The sequence below is a fragment of the Phragmites australis genome, chromosome 4, assembly GCF_958298935.1.
Source record: "Phragmites australis chromosome 4, lpPhrAust1.1, whole genome shotgun sequence".
NCBI classification, from domain to species: Eukaryota; Viridiplantae; Streptophyta; class Magnoliopsida; order Poales; family Poaceae; genus Phragmites; species Phragmites australis.
Genome location: NC_084924.1, coordinates 27,806,621 through 27,825,825, shown reverse-complemented (window position 1 = coordinate 27,825,825; position 19,205 = coordinate 27,806,621). Strand labels below are relative to the sequence as shown.

General features: G+C 44.7%; 1 protein-coding gene and 1 non-coding gene across 2 annotated transcripts; one reads left to right on the top strand and one right to left on the bottom strand.

Moving 5' to 3' along the window:
- Positions 1-5,427: 5,427 nt before the first annotated feature.
- Positions 5,428-7,049, top strand: LOC133914700 (patatin-like protein 1). Its single transcript, XM_062357751.1, has 4 exons — positions 5,428-5,786; positions 5,873-6,053; positions 6,169-6,330; positions 6,468-7,049. Exons 1-4 carry the CDS (start codon positions 5,428-5,430, stop codon positions 7,047-7,049), a joined length of 1,284 nt encoding a protein of 427 aa, XP_062213735.1.
- Positions 7,050-9,562: 2,513 nt separating this feature from the next.
- Positions 9,563-9,677, bottom strand: LOC133917224 (small nucleolar RNA Z278). The gene has a single exon (XR_009909628.1). It is a non-coding gene; the product is annotated as a small nucleolar RNA Z278 (small nucleolar RNA).
- Positions 9,678-19,205: the final 9,528 nt, after the last annotated feature.

The window sequence follows — 19,205 nt, the reverse complement described above, 5'->3', positions numbered from 1 at the left end:
GAAGATAGATTCTTTCACCAACGGTGGCGCCGACCATGGGGAGAGAATAAGTGTAGAAATACTAGGAGAGGTAGGATGCCACCAAAGAAGAAGACTACTGGGGTGACAGCCCAGGCGACCGATTCCCCGACCATGCCTGTGCAGAGGTCCACGTGATCGCTGCACTGAAACTCACGCTTCGCCAATGCCAGCTCCTCTGCAGGCCAAAATGAGAACCCTGGGGCCAGTGGCGGTTCGGATGCGACCCTGGTCATGATTGACACTAGGGACCCCGCTGGTCCAAGGGCCCCACGGCAGCAACACGGTGCGGACCTCGGGGCATCCCAGGGGGCTGTAGCTGAGGCAACGGCTGCACAAACCACCTCACCCGACTAGTAGGTACACATAGCGGCTCTCATGGCCCAACTGGAGGAGCTGTAGACGGCCCTGCGGGTGGTCCAACCACCTATCCACATGACCGTTGTGAGACCCATAGCAGCCAACACCATGCCGGCCTGGGCTCTAGGCGCCAACGAAGGCCCTTGTTATCACGATGCATCATCACCACACAACGGTCACGGTCGACCAGCAAGTAGCGGGGCTTCTGGCTTGTCGACGCGGTGCCCCTCTTGTCTACTCCAACTCTCCCCTTCAAGCGAACCTATAGGGCATATCCTTCCCAAACAGGTTCTGGACCACCCAAGCTGCCTAAATTCAAGGGTGATTCAGACCTGGAGGAGTTCACTCGCATATACGGCCTCACCATTGAGGCCAACGAAGGCATGCACGCCACCATGTCCTAGTGTTTTTCTCTCTCTAGAGGGGGTAGCCCTCTGGTGGTTTTGGGTGCTTGAGCTTGGGTCCATCTATACTTTGGTCCAACTCAGAGATTCCTACTCCAACAATTTTTAGGGTACCTTCATCGAGCTAGTGACCTCGGGGAGCCTATATGCGATGAAGCAATAGCTCGGCAAGACCCTCCGGTACTTTCTGAGGTTCACCCAAACCAAGCCCTAGGTAAAGGGTAGTTCAGAATCGTCAGTCATAGATGTCACAACCCAAGGCCTAGCCTTCGGACCTCTCTTCGATCAAATACGTCGACACCTGATGCACTCGGTGATCACTCTCATGTGCAAATTTTAGGAATACGCAAGAGCGGAGGAAGAGTGGCTCCGTTGGGAGGCTGCACTTCTCTCCACAAACCCCAGCGTTGAGCATGAAAAGCTGGCCTCACAAGAAGGCTCCTCGCATGCCCCGCCGCCTTCATCGGTAATAAGGGGCTCCAAGGAGGCCGAAGGCTTTAGGGTGCGAGGGCCCCAGCAACGGCAATGACGTGGTGTTCACAAGTCTCTCAAACCCAAGGGGCTCTGAACCCATCTGAAGGGATCGATGATATCATAAGAGGGGGGTGAATTAGGACACTTAGAACTAATTCAGCTCCAAAAACAACCCAAGATAAATCTATATCAATTTCTATCTAAATGTGCTCTAAGTTTATCTAATGTGTCTACTCTACCGATCAAAGTATTTGCAACCTATCTAAGAAGGTAAATTGCAAGAATGTAAATGCAGAAACGTAAGTAAGGTAGAGAGAGTAAACTCAGCATAAGAGATTTTTTTCCTGTGGTATTGATGGCATGAATGCCACCCCTAGTCCATGTTGAAACTCCACAAAGGATATGCTCCCAGTCAGCACCCGGTCACGGCTCTTGAAACACCAAGTCACAAAGACAAGGCCTCCACCCGGATGAGTCACCAAGCCACCAAGACAAGATCTCACCACTAGCCTCTCTTACAGTTCCTTACCGTCGTGATCACTTCGGAGTTTGAGCCACCAAGGCAAGGGTCTCCGCATCCCCGCACAATCGCCCTGCCGCCACTCCACACCAAGTCAAAGGGTCAAAAAGCTTGCCGGTAAGTCACCAAGACTCCAAGGTGCCGACGTACCACTTGGTACAAGGTTGAATTACTCCTTGATCCACTCTCACCTAGCAACACTCTCTCTAGGCCTATAAGCACTAATCACTCACTAATCTTGTGCTTAATTGCCTTGGATAATCACTTTAAGCACTTTGGTGGCTTGGATACCTTCTCAGGTGTACATGAACTTCTCTGGAAGGTAAATTGACTACCACGATCAGATACAATTATCTTGGATACTCCATGCAGACACACAATCCTGGACATATATAACTCAGCTAGTTTTGGACCTCGATAGGATTCTTTGACTGGAATGAAGTGAGCTACTTTTGTCAACCGGTCAACTATGACCCATATGGAATCATATCCTGATTGAGTTCGAGGTAGACCTAGTATGAAGTCCATGTTGATTTCTTCCCACTTTCATTCAGGTACTTTCAACGGTTGTAGCAGACCTGCTGGTCTTTGATGCTTTGCTTTGACTCACTGACAGATATCACATAAAGCCACATATTCTGCTACTGCATGTTTCATTCTGTACCACCAATACTGATCTTTAAGATCCTGATACATCTTAGTACTCCCTAGGTGAATGGAATATGCTGGATCATGAGCTTCTTTTAAGATTGTATCCCAAATAGCCTTTATGTCCAGAACACATATCATGTGCTTGTACCACACTGTACCTTGCTCATCTTTAGTGAAATCTGGGGCTTTGCCAACTTTGATGAGCTGCTTGATTTCCAAAATCTTTTCATCCTCAAGCTGACCCTTCCTTATATCTTGATCAAGCGTTGAGTCTATTTCCATTGCAACTATCTCGGTGTTACACACCATTCTCAGATTCAACTTCTTGAACTCCTTGCATAGCTCGGGACTCACTTCTTGAAGAGTTATAGCGTTGACATGAAATTTTCGGCTCAAGACATCAGCCACTATATTTGCCTTTCCTGGGTAATAGTTAATTCCCAAATTGTAGTCCTTGATGAGCTCTAACCACCTGTATTGTCTGAGATTAAGATCCGATTGAGTGAAGATATACTTCAAGCTCTTATTATTTGAATAGATCTCACATCTTTGACCTATCAGATAATATCTCTAGATCTTGAGGGCATGGACTACTGCGGCTAACTCCAAGTCATGCGTCGGGTAATTCTCTTCATGCTTCCTTAACTGCCTAGAGGCGTATGCTACAACATAACCCTCTTGCACGAGCACATAACCCAAACCTTGACAAGATGCATCGCAATACACAGAAAACGGCTTCTGAGTATCTGGTATGATCAAAACCGGAGTTGAGGTTAACATTTTCTTTAACTCATTAAAACTAACTTCTCGAGCAGCTATCCACTTGAAATCTGCTCCTTTCTCTAGCAGTTCTGTTATTGGCTTTGCTATCTTGGAGAAACCTTCTATAAACCGACGATAGTATCCTGCTAGACCCAAGAAACTGCGGATCTTTGAAACATTCTGCGGTGGTTTCCAGTTCAGAACATCATTTACTTTGGATGGATCCACAGGCACACCTCCTGCTGAAATAATGTGACCAAGAAAGGGAACTTCTTTTAACCAAAACTCACATTTGCTTAGTTTTGCATACAATGATTTTCTCTGAGCTTCTGCAATACCATTCTTAGATGTTCCTCATGCTCTTCCTTGTCCTTGGAGTACACCAGGATGTCATCAATAAATACAACGACAAACTTGTCCAAGTACTCCATAAAGACTTTGTTCATCAGATACATGAAGTAAGCTAGGGCATTGGTCAACCCGAATGGCATTATTGTGTACTCATATAGACCATACCGAGTAACGAATGTTGTCTTTGGAATATCTGAGGCACGATTCTTTAGTTGATGATACCCAAACCGAAGATCGACCTTGGAGAACACACATGCTCCTTTCAACTAATCAAACAGATCTTCAATGCGGGGTAGAGGGTACTTATTCTTGATTGTTACTTCATTCAGAGCTCGATAATCTATACGCATCCTTTGGGTTACATCCTTCTTCGATACGAAGATAATTGGGGCTCCCTAGGGCAAAGAACTGGGCCGGATAAACCCTTTGTCTAGTAGCTCTTGGATTTTCTCATTGAACTTAACCAACTGATTGGCATCCATTCTATATAGCCTCTTATAAATAGGAGCCGTTCTAGGTACTAATAAATGACGAACTCAATTTCGTGATCAGGTGACATACCTGGCAAATCCTCTGGGAAGACATCTGGAAATTCACCGACCACTCTGCTATCTTCCAAGGCATTGGCCTTGTTGAGACTGGCGTTGATAGCAAACTTTGTCGGGGCTTGGAATTGTACTGACTTTGTAGCGCATCCAATGGCTCTATTGTACTTGGTCAACCAGTCCATTCCTAATATTATATCAATTCCCTTGGATTCCAGAATGATGAGGTTGGCAAGAAAGTCTACCCCTTATGCTTATACTTATTTTAGGGCATATATGCCTTGACTCCATTTCTCTTCCAGGAGAACTAACTAGCACCTGATTTTTCATTAATGCTCTTGGTAATTTATATGTATTCACAAACTGAGATGATATGAAAAATCAACATACACCGAATCTTGTTAAAATTTGTAGTTTGAAGATAAATATAGTTGAGTAGCAGGTAGGGATTAAAATTTCAGCGAAATTTCGCGATTTTCAAAAATTTCGGTGGTGAACAAAATATTTTATTTCGGAATTTTCTTTCACTGGAATGTGGGACCCACGGAGCAGAGGACGAAAAATGACCAAAATTTCGACGAAATTTCACGAATTTCAGTCTTCTCACTGATGAACGAAAAAAATTATAATACGAAATTGAAATCCCTGGTAGCAGCCGCCGAATCAGAGAGCCGCCGTAGTCGAGCCGGTCGCCAACTTGCGGGCGCCGGAACGCCAGAGGACAAACGGTCTACTCTGATCCGATCGGTGATTCGGGGTTAACAAAATGACGAGATTAGCCTTAAAGGACAATAAGTCGTAATTTAATCATTTTAAAAATAATTAGAAAAATATATATCTAGTTCAATAGACGGTTAGATTTAATTCATATACTTTAAACTATGGTATCATTTTTCACCGAGCTCCTAGTTGAATACTAATATAAAGTTAATAGAATATTCGATCCAGCTCGATCTTCTTTGTTCTAGTATTAACTGCTTCCACGGATCGTTCAGTTGCCACTTGAAACGAAGTGGCACTAACCACCTACGTACCTGCCTTCTTCTGCAGATGATTCAGCTAACCCTTCGGCGATTCGTTTTCTCCGGTTTCTTCCGGTGACGTGCCAGCTGCATGCAACTGTATGCGCCCGCCCTTGCCTGTCACTCCAAATATAGAGCAGCTCGTACGTGGTGTGTATAAGCCATCGATCGCTGCCCTCCTCCATAGATCCTGCCTCACCAATCGCGCTAGCAATTGATTGAATCGAGCCGCAACCTCTCCTCAATCTTCTTGGACGATCTTGATCCCGTCAGATCTTGGCCCTGTAGCAGCTGATTGACCGATTGAGCGCGGCAGAGCGATGGCGAGCTACTCGTGCCGGCGGCCCTGCAACGCCTGCAGCACGAGGGCGATGGCGGGGGGCGTCGTCGGCGAGCCGGTGGCGCCGGGGCAGAGGGTGACGGTCCTGACCATCGACGGGGGCGGCATCCGGGGCCTCGTCCCTGGCACCATCCTCGCCTTCCTCGAGGCCAGGCTGCAGGAGCTTGACGGGCCGGAGGCAAGGCTGGCGGACTACTTCGACTGCATCGCCGGGACGAGCACCGGCGGCCTCATCACCGCCATGCTCACCGCGCCCGGAGAGGACAAGCGCCCGCTCTTCGCTGCCAGAGACATCAACCGCTTCTACCTCGACCACGGCCCGCGCATCTTCCCTCAAAAGTGAGTCAGCCGATCCCTCTTGATCGATCAGAGGCATGTGATCGAACCGAAACTGACCGACGATGCATGAGATTGGTTTGTGGCAGGAGGAGCAGGCTCGCGGCGGCGATTTCCGCGCTGAGACGGCCACGGTACAACGGCAAGTACCTGCATGGCAGGATCAGGAGCATGCTCGGCGAGACGAGGGTGTGCGACACGCTCACCAACGTCGTCATCCCCACCTTTGACGTCAGGTTGCTCCAGCCCATCATCTTCACCACTTACGACGTACGTCGCAGCCCCCGAATCCGCGATCGATTCTTGAATCTTGATACACATGCGTGTATTCAGTTGTTGCGCATGACTCAACTTCTGATAATTGCTCGTCTGCGTTGATTTCAAGGCCAAGAGCATGCCCCTGAAGAACGCGCTCCTCTCCGACGTGTGCATCAGCACATCTGCCGCGCCAACCTACCTCCCAGCGCACTACTTCAAGACCAAAGACGTCAGCGGCAAGGAGCGCGAGTACAACCTCATCGACGGCGGTGTCGCCGCCAACAACCCGGTAATTAAGCAAGAGCATCTCTGAAGTCTGAACTCGACATCGATGTCGATTCATATATCATTCGGACGTGCCTGCTACTTAGTGCCAAGAGAACAGTCACACATACTAATTGTTGTCGGTCTTTCCTGCATGAACAGACGATGGTTGCGATGACGCAGATCACCAAGAAGATGGTGGCCAAGGACAAGGAGGAGCTGTACCCGGTGAAGCCGGCGGACTGCGGCCGGTTCCTGGTGCTGTCCATCGGAACGGGCTCGACCTCCGACCAGGGTCTCTACACTGCGCGGCAGTGCTCCCGGTGGGGCGTCATCAGGTGGCTCCGCAACAATGGCATGGCCCCCATCATCGACATCTTCATGGCGGCCAGCTCCGACCTCGTGGACATCCACGCCGCCGTGCTGTTCCAGTCGCTCCACAGCGATGGCGACTACATCCGCATCCAGGACAACTCGCTCCGTGGCGCCATGGCCACAGTGGACGCGGCGACGCCGGAGAACATGAGGAGCCTCGTTGAGATCGGGGAGCGGATGCTGGCGCAGCGGGTGTCCAGGGTGAACGTGGAGACGGGGAGGTACGAGCCTGTACCCGGGGAAGGGAACAACGCCGACGCGCTCGCCGGGATCGCCAGGCAGCTCTCGGAGGAGAGGAGGATGCGGCTCGCGCGCCGAGACGCCGCCTGTGCCGTCGGCTCCAGATGCAGCTTCTCGTTCAAGGATTAGCATTACAAACTGCAGATGATACGGTCCATGTTGTTACATGTCAGTAGTGACATATCAGATTACTCACTCTTTTTGCGATACTGATTTGGGCATCCAACTCACTGTGAACCAAGCACTAATGAGCACTAATGTAGTTGCTCGCGATCCAACCACATGTTAAGGGTCTTCTCCGTCTAGTCACATATAAGTGAACGTTTTGCACATCATGCTGGAAACATATTATTTTTTATGTAATATATTTATAAAACATAGAGTAAATTTCACAAATTACCATAATTTTGGGCTAATAGTAATAAAACTACAACTTTTTTATCTATTTCACAAACTCACCATTATTTTAGGCTTTTTCACACAAAACTACAACTTTTACGCTTCAGTTTTGCCGTCGAAAATCAATGTTCATCGGCACAGTTCACATGCACAACGGTCTTCTGTTTCTACAAAAATCCTAATTTTTTTTATGTGTTCCATAATCTATGTGCAACCTAATTTAATTAGATTCACCCAAAAAATCCTGTGTATAATTTAAATTTAAATTCTCCAAAAAAGACTACTTTATAATTTCTAACAATTGTTAGTGTCTCAAATAAATTTCCAAAAATCTAGTAAAATTCACTAATATTTTTCTTATATGATGGAATAATTTTTAAAATTATTTTTGCCCTAGGTTATATGGTAAAGAAGTGAGTTCCTTCGTAATGCTGCATGTGAATCAGTTTCCAGATTTTTAGATTTTATTTGAGGCCTCTCGAGCATTACAAAGGAACTCACTTTTTTTACCATATACAATAAGACCGGAAATAATTTTAAAAATTATTCCATCATATAAGAAGAATATTAGTGATTTTTCCAGATTTTTAGGAATTTCCCTGATGTCCTAACAATTGTTAGAAGTTATAAAAGTAGATTTTTTAAGAATTTTTTTAGAATTTTAATTTAAATTATACACATAATTTTTTGGTGAATCCAAATAAAATGGGTTCCACATAGATTATGAACATGTATAAATAATTCTTGGATTTTTTGAGAAATAGAAGACTGCAGTGCCTGTAAGCAGTACCTCTGAATAGTAAATTTCGACGACAAAAATGACAGAAGTGTAAAAAGTTATAGTTTTGTGATAAGGAAGCCTAAATTATTGGTGGGTTTATGAAATGGACACAAAAGTTGTAGTTTTTGTGACTATTAGTTCAAAATTGTGGTGGATTTGTGAAATTTACTCGAAAACATATCAAAAGTACACTATTATAGAAAGTATTTTTTGATACAAATTTACCCATATCATTTTTAAGTATTCAAATCAATACATGAAAAGATCATTTTGTTACCAAAGTTTTAAACGGTTAACTATAAGCAAACCAAAATGATATTATTTATGACTGGAGGATGTACTTTGTGGCAAACTTTATCACGACGAAGTGAGCACCCCTTGCAAGAAAAAATGCATATTTGCTACTGCTTCAAACTTGAAACTACAACCCAAGATTTGCCAATAAAAAATCATGAATTGCAAAATTGCCACCAAAAGTCCTCCAAATTGATTCCATCTACGGTAGATTCTATTTTCAACCGAAAGAAAAAGCTAGCCAAACCCGCCTTGCCAATTTTGACCAAATCATTATCATTGGGCCCGGCCTTCTTATGGCCCGGTTGAGTCGGGCTTCTCTTTGCATGGGCCGTTAACGAAGAAACACCACTCAAAGCGGCTGCGATGCCCCATCCGGGCCCAGATGGACAATGACGAGCCATGCGGTGGCGTCAGATCAGCATGACACACATCCAGAGCGCGTTGTTTTGCGAGGGAACAAGGAGGCGGGGTGAAGGTGGCGGCAACTAAGATGGCGGTGTAACCGGGTGCCATTTGCGAGCTAATCCGCGGTGATCAACTCTCTATCTATACTAGAGAAAAAGTGTGTCATTAATGCGCTAGCATGGTACATAATGGAGTTGTCCAGCAATTATTTTTATGTCGAACGCTACCTAGGCCGAAGCCCAAATGATCATTGGTGGCCCAGAGGCCCATGTCAGTGATGATCCACAATTGCTAGAAAGAGGTTGTCTTGGGTGGCTAGGGTTATGGTTCTGAAGCCGCGAATTCAATCGCCAGTGACGGAGGAGGTACAAAAGAAAAAAGAACTACCTATAGTCATTTGTGCTTTTCTCATAGTGGAATTGGGATATCTATTGTTCAATAATTACTAATTTGAGAAATATATATACAAGGCAATTTGTGAAAACTGAAATGAGTGTAAATAAGTTGATCAATGCAGGATTTTCAAAGTATCCATCCAATTGTTGAACATGTTGATGAAGGAAGTAGGTACATGTTCGCTCGAGTTTTCATATTCTCTTTTCTTTTACATGCTATTGCCAGAATTAGTAATAATTTCTTGTATGTATATGTGAGAAGAGAAGTTCGATTGAATGTAACCAAAATACTGTAAGCAGGAGATCTCTCTTCTGACCTTATGAGATTAAACTGCCATATGGATATAAGTGAAATAGCATTGAAGACCTTAGGATTGCCTGGTGTTATTCTGCGAGTGCAGCGCCTCTAAGTAGGTTCTTGCTAAATAGGAACCTGGAGCCGCTCGCAGCCTCGTAACATTGGGGCAATTCATTAGTGGCCAATAAGATGCAGAGTGTGGTAAAAATATGAATAATCTAAAATCAATGTAATGTTGGAAATTAATCTTACTTTGGTGCCTTTAGGAAAGTTAAGTATTTAGTATAGGCAAGTCAGATGCATGCACGTAGAAAGCTAGGATAGTTTTGGTTAGTCAGTTGCCGTATACGTACTCATATAGAAGGTCTACGAGTCTGCGGAATACACGGCCGCCGATCAAGTCCGAGTCGTATGCTTGCATGTGACTAGGTTGTAGAGTTCGAGTCAGAGTCTATATGCTTGTATGGCAAAGTACACGTACAGGTGCACGGAGTCCAGATCATATACAAGTCGGAGATGATGGCTTGTATGTCTGGCCGGTCATATACTCAGGGCCTATATAAGCAAGGGCATGTAATAGGAGTTTAGATGCATCGAGGAGAAAAGCTCAAAGTACATGGTTAGGTACTCAAAGAGCTCAGATCTCCTTGGGTGTCGAATCGTGGAAAGCTCAAAGTACTTGGTTAGGTACTCGAAGAGCTCGGATCTACGATCGGGTAGAGGAAAGGTCGAAGTACTCAGTGAGCTCGGATCTCAAATCTATACTTTGGAAGAAATAGAAGAAAAGAAAAGGCTAAGCTATCACGGCCTCGGAAATTTGTGTGTTCTTGTGTTCTCTCGTCGTGTTCCAGCGAATCGTCGAGTTCCAGTTGATGGATCGTCCGTCTTGCTTCTCGCCAGGTTGTTTGTGTGGTCGTGGCACTCACTTGGTCAGAAAGGGTGGTTGTGCATGTGCTGGTCGCTCGCCTGGTCATATGTTTGCTCGGTCACATGAGTTGGTCGCGTAAGCTGGTCTTGTGATCTGCTCGTGGGAGCTGGTCATGATCGTGTGGTCCTGGTGGTCGGGGAAACCCAACAATTGGTACCAGAGCCTCGACGAACTACTCGGCAAGCTAGGAGATCTATTGTGTGCGGTCGACGGATAGCAGAGGCAGCGAATCAACATCGGCGATGATGTCTAGATCAGGAGCACCAGCGAAAGAGAGTTCACTGGTGTCGCTACACTATCCAATGCTCACGAGGAGCAACTACACAACATGAGCGATTAAGATGAAGGTGTTCATGTGTGCATAAGGCGTTTGGGACGCTGTCGAGCACGATGACCCAAAGGAAAAGGTGGACATGAAGAAGGATCAGATAGCGCTTGCCGCCATCTATCAAGGCATCCTGGAGGAGACGCTACGGACGGTATCCGAGAAGGAAACTTCCAAGGAGGCATGGGAGTGCATCAAGATGATGTACCAAGGTTCCAAATGTGTCAAGGATGCTCATGTTCAAACCCTCAGAGAAGATTTGGATGGCTTGTGGATGAAGAGCACGAAGTCGGTCGATGACTTTGCAATGAAGGTGAATTCCATCATCAACACAATTCGTGGGCTCGGTGACACAATGGAGGACTCCTATGTGGTATGGAAGATCCTTAGAGCCACACCAAACAAGTTCTTGTAGATCGTTGCTTCAATCAAGCAATTCGGTGACCTCGAGACCATGACAGTCGAGGAGGTCTTCGGCAGTCTCCGGGCGTACGAAGAAAGGTTGCGCGGCAATGACGACGATGTCGACATCAATTCTGAGCATGTGTTGCTCAATAAAGCCCAATGGAGAGCTAAGGATAAGGATGAAGATAAGCATCTGTTGCTCACCCGAGCACAATGGAGAGCTAAGGAGTAGAAGAATGGTGATGAAGGCTCCTCCAATAGTGGAGGACAAGGCAACAAGAATCAGAAATTCGACAAGGCTAAAGTGAGGTACTACAAGTGCAAAGATTATGGGCACTACCAGTGGGAATGCGAGGAGTCGAAGAAACAGGGGAAGGCGTTGTTCATGGCTGCAGAGCAGGATGACCACCCAACGCTGCTCTAATGTGAAGAAAACAAGATTAAGGGGGGAGTGTTGGAAACTAATCTTGTTTTGGTGTCTTTAGGAAAGTTAAGTATTTAATATAGGCAAGTCAGATGCATGCACGCAGAATGCTAGGATAGTTTTGGTTGGTCAGTTGCCGTATACATACTCGTATAGAAGGTCTACGAGTCCACGGAATACACGGCGGCCGATCAAGTTCGAGTCGTATACTTGCATGCGTCCAGGTCGTAGAGTTCGAGTCGGAGTTTATATGCTTGTATGGCAAAGTACACGTGCAGGTGCATGGAGTCCAGATCGTATACAAGTCGGAGATGATGGCTTATATGTCTGGCCGGTCATGTACTCAAGGCCTATATAAGCAAGGGCATGGAATAGGAGTTTAGATGCATCGGGGAGAAAAGCTCAATATACTTAGTTAGGTACTCAGAGAGCTCGGATCTCCTCGGGGCGTCGAATCGTGGAAAGCTCAAAGTACTTGGTTAGGTACTCGGAGAACTCGAATCTACGATCGGGTCGAGGAAAGCTCGAAGTACTCGGTTAAGTACTCAGTGAGGTTGGATCTCGAATCTAGACTTCAGAGGAAAAGAAAAGGCTAAGCTATCGCGGCCTTGGAAATTTGTGTGTTCTTTTGTTCTCTCGTCGTGTTCCAGCAATCGTCGAGTTCCGGTTGACGGATTGTCCGTCTTGCTTCTCGCCGGGTTGTTCGTGTGGTCGTGGCGCTCACTTGGTCGGACAGGGTGGTCGTGCACGTGCTGGTCGCTTGCCTGGTCGTGCATCTGCTCGCTCACGTGAGCTGGTCACGTAAGCTGGTCTCGTGATCTGCTCGTGGGAGCTGGTCGTGATCGTGTGGTCCTAGTGGTCGGGGAAACCCAACATGTAGTTGAATAAAAAGATGCATGGGAACAAGGCTCTGATGTAATTAGAAGGATGGAGAACTGGCATATGAAGCCGAAAAGTTGTATCGTCACCGCCAAAACACTTAAGGATAATAAGAGGCAATCATGGCCATCAATGAAACTCAATTTTTGCAAAATGGTACATAAATGATGCTACTAAAAACTGATCCCTGTTGTATGGAAAGGTGATAGGAGTATCCAATATGTGGTAGAGGTAGCAATACGATTATTTTGGGCAGTGAATTTACACTTGACTATTGAAACATGTGAAACAAAGACCATAAGTAATACAAGGAGCGCATGCAAATGATTTAGTTTATTAAAAATGTAATCAATTTATAATTACATTTTCTGCAACCCATGATTGCAAACTGTGTTCGGTAGTCTTATGTGTAGGCCATCAAATATCTACATAAAGCAATCTAGGTTAGCATACCTGGGAAAACCAGAATGATAGAACCACAACATGGATGAGGATTTGGATCCTTTCATATGAAACATTTATGACTATTTTCTGTGAAGTTGTCAACTACTGCATCGAACAATAACTGGGTAAAGAATTTTGTCAAACCTGGTGTTTATATTTATCTGAAAAGCAAAAATCAGGGTCATGAGTTTAAATGGAAAGGATATCGGTGCTCATACCTCCAACCATCAGTGCTCATACCTCAACCATCACAACTGCAATGCTACATATTTCCTCCCCTGATAAAATCTCTCCCGAAAAAACAATTGAATATGGATAGAATTTATGATGGCACCTCAAATTTATCCAATGGAATTTCATTTTGAGGCCATCTAAATGGATGAAATGCAATCGTGGAACATGAGGATATTCCAACTAACACATCTTGCCTTCAGAATGTAAATATTCCTAGCATGGACTCAGGAAGCAGAAGCCATCGAACTCCAATTAATTTTGGCAGCATTCATGTTGTACAAACTAAACAAACCAATGAGAGCAGACCAAGAAATCTAACCTAGGAGAAGAGCGAGGCTGCGTGTCGTGTGCTCGAGCACCTCCTCCCGTTGGAGTAAAGACCATGGTCTCGCTAGGTAGCCGCATTGTAAAATCAAGTTGCAGGGAGGAAAGCAGCACGGCCGAGGTCGGGTGAACATGTAGAGGCGACTAATATAGGAGAGGAGATGTTGAGGACGTTGATGGAGAGAAAGATGGTTAAGATAGAACATTAAAGATCAGATAATTGTGCAGAATCATAATTTGAAATTTAATTCTCACAAGTACTGCATGGCGGAAAATTTTTCAATCAATGATGGCATGGGACCTGTCAAATAATTTTGCATCAGATTCCTAAAAGAATATTGTAACCATCAAACATAGTTTTGCTGATTCTCTCCAAATAAAATCGAGTATTCAAAACATGCTGATTCACATGGAGACTTATGGTGAACATCTTCAAACCAATTCACTTAAACAAAAAAGAAAGAATCATGTAGAGCCTAATCTTCAGCCATAATTGTGTTCAGCTATAGTAAATTTAGCGATCATTTAGAAACACAAGAGATGTGGTCATGAACATATATGCCTGATGTTTTTTTGTCGATTAATGTTTTCTCTAATACTAACGGTCCCTTAGCAATTTTGCTTGTTATTACTATGAAACTATCTTCAGTTGCTCCCTTAGAAGATCTGATAGTTTTGTCGGATGTTCCGATATGTTGGGCATTCAAAAAAAAAATGAAACATTGGATTCCTGGGTTGTTCTATTTATTTAACCGGATATTCCGGTGCATTTGTCGGAACTTCCAAATTATTTTTGGATCGAAAGTTTTGATCTGAATGTCGGAACATGCGACTGGACTTCTGTGACACCACTCTTTTCTCTAGTTGGAATTTCATATTCTTAAGTTTCTTAGATATGCACGCAATCACTATCAAATCACCAAAGAGCCTACCCTACCATCTTGTTCTTCTTGTGAATATAAGAAAGGATAATTATCTCTATCATGTTAGTGAGTTGAGAGGAAGGCGGATGATAACTTCGCTAGCAATTGAACAACACCCCCTTTTTATCTTGAAGGTTCCTTGTTGAGTTATGACCAGTTCTAGGTGAATATGGCACTAAGAAACCTAGCTTTCCACGACACCGAGGCTTTCTTTTCTTTGGATTTTGACATGTGAATCGTAGCACCATCGTGCCATCTACTCTCTACCGTATAGCTCAACTCTTAAACTCTTAATTTCATTGCACCCTCCCCAAAGGTCACACCCTCAAATTTGTGTATATATTTATATTTATATGGTTTGCGTAAGAATTTAGATAAATTTGTGCAACTTTGAATTGGTCTAAATTCAAATTGAATTAAGAAGAGAAAATCACATAAAATGATAAAAGTTGTAAGGTTAACCAAGAATCAGTGGTATACGTGCATTTCATGATTGATCTTTAATTTTCCTATATAGAGCATGGCAAACTAAGATTAACAAATTTTACTTTCACATTTTTTTGGATATTTTATACTTTCATTATGGAATTAACAAATTATAGCCTAATTAATAAAATAAAGGTAATTCAGTGTAAATTTCATGCATGCAAGTATTTTTATCATGTAGACAATAGTAAGGGCCTGTTCATTTTTTATTGTCATTGTGGATTATAGCTTCTAAAAGCTAGAATAAAAAACAATTAGTAGGATTCTACAATCCATAATACACAATCACAATCAAGATTGTGGCAAAATCCACAATCAAGAGAAAAGTTGATTTTTTGGATTGTGGGGGCTAGAGATATGAGAGTGGGCATACAATTATAGCAAAATTACCCACAAACTCCACTGGGTATACCCCATGCCCCACCTCACTTCCGAACCCCCCACGGCCCTCTGCCTGTTCTGCTTTTGGTCGAATCCTGTCGCCTCCCTACCGGTGATCTAGGTTTTCCCACCACCGGCCATCCATCCTGCCGTTAGCCAGTCTTCCCGCCACCTTCCACTCATCCGGGCCGACAATCCTCCTTGCTGGCAAGTCTTCCCCTGGCGTTCCCGCGCAATCTGTGAAGCCTTGTCTGCCTGTAAGCTGTCGCCAGCGGCAATCTGTCCCCCACATCAAGCCTTCCCCATCGTCAGGTCTTGCTTGCCGTCAGGCCTTCCATGCCGGCAAGCCTTGCTCACCATCAAGCCATCAACGTTGGCAACTATTCTCGTGCTAAAAAACACCTTAAATGGTGCGTCCTCGCAAAGGCCCCGATCTTGGCCTCAACATAGATGTGTTTCACTATTGCGGCCATCGACTGCTCTCTGCGTTTGAAATGTGTCTATTGCATCCCTTCCAAATTTCCTAGGTGACTAGCATGATGAGCGATTTGAGAACTTTTCAGGATGAAGAGAAGCAATGGGCTAAGGAAGCCCACCAGTTGAGCACCGAGGAACTGAGTGGCCATGCTACAAGGAGGATGGGCGGCTGTTTAAGCTATGTACCTGGGGTTCAGCAAACCTATCTGGTGAAGTAACATTCCACAATGAGGTGTAGACAACTCTCATTTGAGTGTTTGTAGAGGGGCAAAGAGGGTTATAGGTCCACCCCCTGTGGGAGAGGCGATCCGCAGTTCAAAGCTTGTTTTGTACGGCCAGCCAGGCGAAGAATTTGCACCTAACAGCGCCCAAGCCTTCCAAAACAGCTGGGTGAAGTTTGTACATATAGAGCCCCTGAACATCAGGTTGTAAGCCGAACGTGTGGAATAAGGTTCGGCTACAGGCGAACTGTGGTTGTCACACTCCATAGTCAAATGAACTGCATGCGTGGTGTGGTCCTGTGAAGTATGCTGCAGGGTGGCCATATCAATGATCTATGATCTGTGAATAATCACTTCCATAAGGGAGCATTGCTTAGACCTTGAGAGAGCAAAAAGAAGTGGTGCTCGATCTTTGGGCCTGAAGCCCTGGGCCCAAGTGAAGTGCCAGAAGGAAAATTTCCCTCTACACCCAATGGAGATTGAGGTTGCAATCACGAAGAGCATTCTTTCTATGTTATCACATGGAATCTCCACACCAACCCAAGCCTTCTGGGTTGCCGTCCACTCCTACCATAACCAACATTGTCTGAGCGTACGGCCAAGAATTTTGAGGTGAAGGACGCTTAGGCTGCCCAGCTTCTTAAGCCTGCATGCTCTCTTCTAGCTGACTTCTCATTTGCCACCTAATATTTGTTTGCAGCCTGTCCAAAGGAATTGCCTTCTAGCTTTGACAATTTGCAGCAAGATTGACTTAGAGGTTTGATAGCCGACAAGAAGTGAATAGGCTGGGAGGTCATGATGGTTTTGACTAGGGCCAACCAGCCAGATGGTGCAATGTGCTTCCCCTTCCAGGAAGACATCTTCCGAATCACTTTCTCAACCCTTGGTTGCAGCTTGAAGGCTTGAAAGAGTGTCGAAGGTAGGTCGATCTTGGCACATCGGATAGGAGTATCCAAAGTCTTGGAGAAGTTTGCCTCGAGCCCCGTAGCCTTACCAAAGGAGTTAAAAAAATTTGTAAGCGTTGCCACTTCCTGAGCAAAAGGTGCGATGAAGACCATCATGTTATCGGCGTACATGGACACTTGCATCCTATCGGTGTTACAACCACCACCAACCTAGCTAAGAGGCCCTCTCTCCATGGCCAAGGACAACAACCGTTGGAGAGGTTCAATGGACAAAGTGAATAAGATGGGGGATAAAGGATCCCCTGTCTTAGCCCCTTCCAATGAGAGATTGGCTCTCAGGGGATCCCCTTTAGCACTATTCTCGATGTTCAAGTTGCAAGAAGAATGGATATAAGATCTCTCCACCTTTGCGGGAACCCCAAATTAGAGAGATGAAAGGGATCGGTGATGTCCTAAGGGGGGTGAATTAGGACACCTAAAACTGATCGGCTCCAAAAACTTCACAAGATAAACCTATATCAATTTCTATCTAAAAATTATCTAGGTTTATATAGTGTGTCTACTCTACCACTCAAAAGGGTTTGCAACCTATAGTCAATCCTAGCAAATTACTCTAGAAAGGTAAACACATAAAGGTAACTTGAAAGTATGTAAATATAGAATTGTAAAGAAGGTAGAGAGAGCAAACTTGGCACAAAGGATATTTATCCTGGGGTCCACGTTGGAGGTTGGAGTAGCCACCTAGGCTAATGCTCCTGTTTGACAGCCAGTCAGGATCCTTAAGCCACCTAGGTCTCAAGTAGGTTGAGCCACAAAGGAAAGGCTCACCACAAGCCTTTCTTCTGGTCAATTGACACCGTCTTCACTTCGGAGCTTGAGCCACCAAGGCAAGGGTCTCTGCGTCCCCGTACAACTTCTAGCTGCCGCTCCACACAAAGCCGAAGGGTCAACAAGCTTGAGACACTAAGGTTCACAGTGCCTGCGAGTCACTAAGACTCCAAGGCGCTAGCGTACCACTTGGTACAAGATAGGATCACTCCTTGATCCTCTCTCTATGCAGCAATGCCAAGCAACAACTCTCTCTATGACTAATAGCACTAATCACTCCCTAATCTTGTGCTAATTGCCTTTGATGATCACTTTTTGCACTTTGGTAGCTTGGATGTCTCCTCAAGTGTATGTGAGCTTCTTTGGACTCCATCACACATACAAGACCGAGTGGGGGTGTATGTAGCCAAAATCCCATGCACTAGCCATTGCTCCAACGGTCAAATTTTTCTTGAATGCTGAATGATCCAGCGTGCAATTGCTCCAAGCACTAGACCATCTGGTGTGGATTGATCTCAGAAACTAGCCGTCAGAGCCACTGATCCTTCAGCAAATTCTCTGATACAAGAGTTAGACCATCTGACGAGTATACTTTCATCTTCCAGTGAACTGAAAGGAATTCCTCTAGACTTTGCTCCGACAAAGCCTCCGATGTGTACAATGGACCACCTGGTGTGTGCAACCTTGAGCTCCTTCAAAAAACACTCTGGTGTTCAACTACTTTAGCTCCAGACAATCCAGCTTGTTCAGCCTTGAACTCCTTCTGAAGAAATCTTCCGGCGTGTACAATTCTTCAAGCACCGAATTATCCGGCGTGTACAAATGCTCAGAGATAAACACTCCGACATGTACAATTTCCTCCGTCACCGGATCATCCGACGTGTACATATTTCTTACAACTTGTCCAATTCAATTTAATCTTTGTCCCAACTTCGGTGGCTTCTCCATGTGTTTCATCCATGAGACCTACTAAAGTATATACTTGACAAACATATTAGTCCCATTGACTATGATGTCATTAATCACCAAAATCACATACATGCCCTAAATTGCTCTTGATCTTGTAGTTAAGCTTGGTGAAAATATTGGAGGTCTTGTTTGAGAGGTTCATTGTCTTCTTCTTCTCCTTGGTCTCCTTCTTTACTTGCTTGCATTAGAAGGACTTGTGGCCTTCTTGATGATATTTGAAGTATGTCACGACTGACCACTCTGTAAACTTGTTCACCATGTTGTCATGGTTATCTTGAGGAGGTTGGACATGATTCTTGACCTTCAATCTTGCTAAGTCTTTGTTGAGTATCTCCACTTCTTGCTTGAGCTCATCATTCTCTTGTGTAATGAGATCATTATATGATTCTACAACAACATTCTCAACATATGTCTCATTGCAAAGGGGTGAGCTACATAGATCAATCAAATTATCACAAGAAGTAGAAGCATCTACCTTAGGATCAAAATTAAAGAGAGAGATAGATTGCTTTAAAGGGGCCTTAGGATGAGATTCAATGTCCTCAAGTTTTGTCTTA

Bases quoted from the DNA above. Each gene is read 5' to 3' on its own strand.
- LOC133914700 (XM_062357751.1), top strand. From the start codon at position 5,428: ATGGCGAGCTACTCGTGCCGGCGGCCCTGCAACGCCTGCAGCACGAGG. The intron at 5,787-5,872 runs GTGAGTCAGCCG...GGTTTGTGGCAG, and splicing joins CCGCGCATCTTCCCTCAAAA to GAGGAGCAGGCTCGCGGCGG. The intron at 6,054-6,168 runs GTACGTCGCAGC...GTTGATTTCAAG, and splicing joins TCATCTTCACCACTTACGAC to GCCAAGAGCATGCCCCTGAA.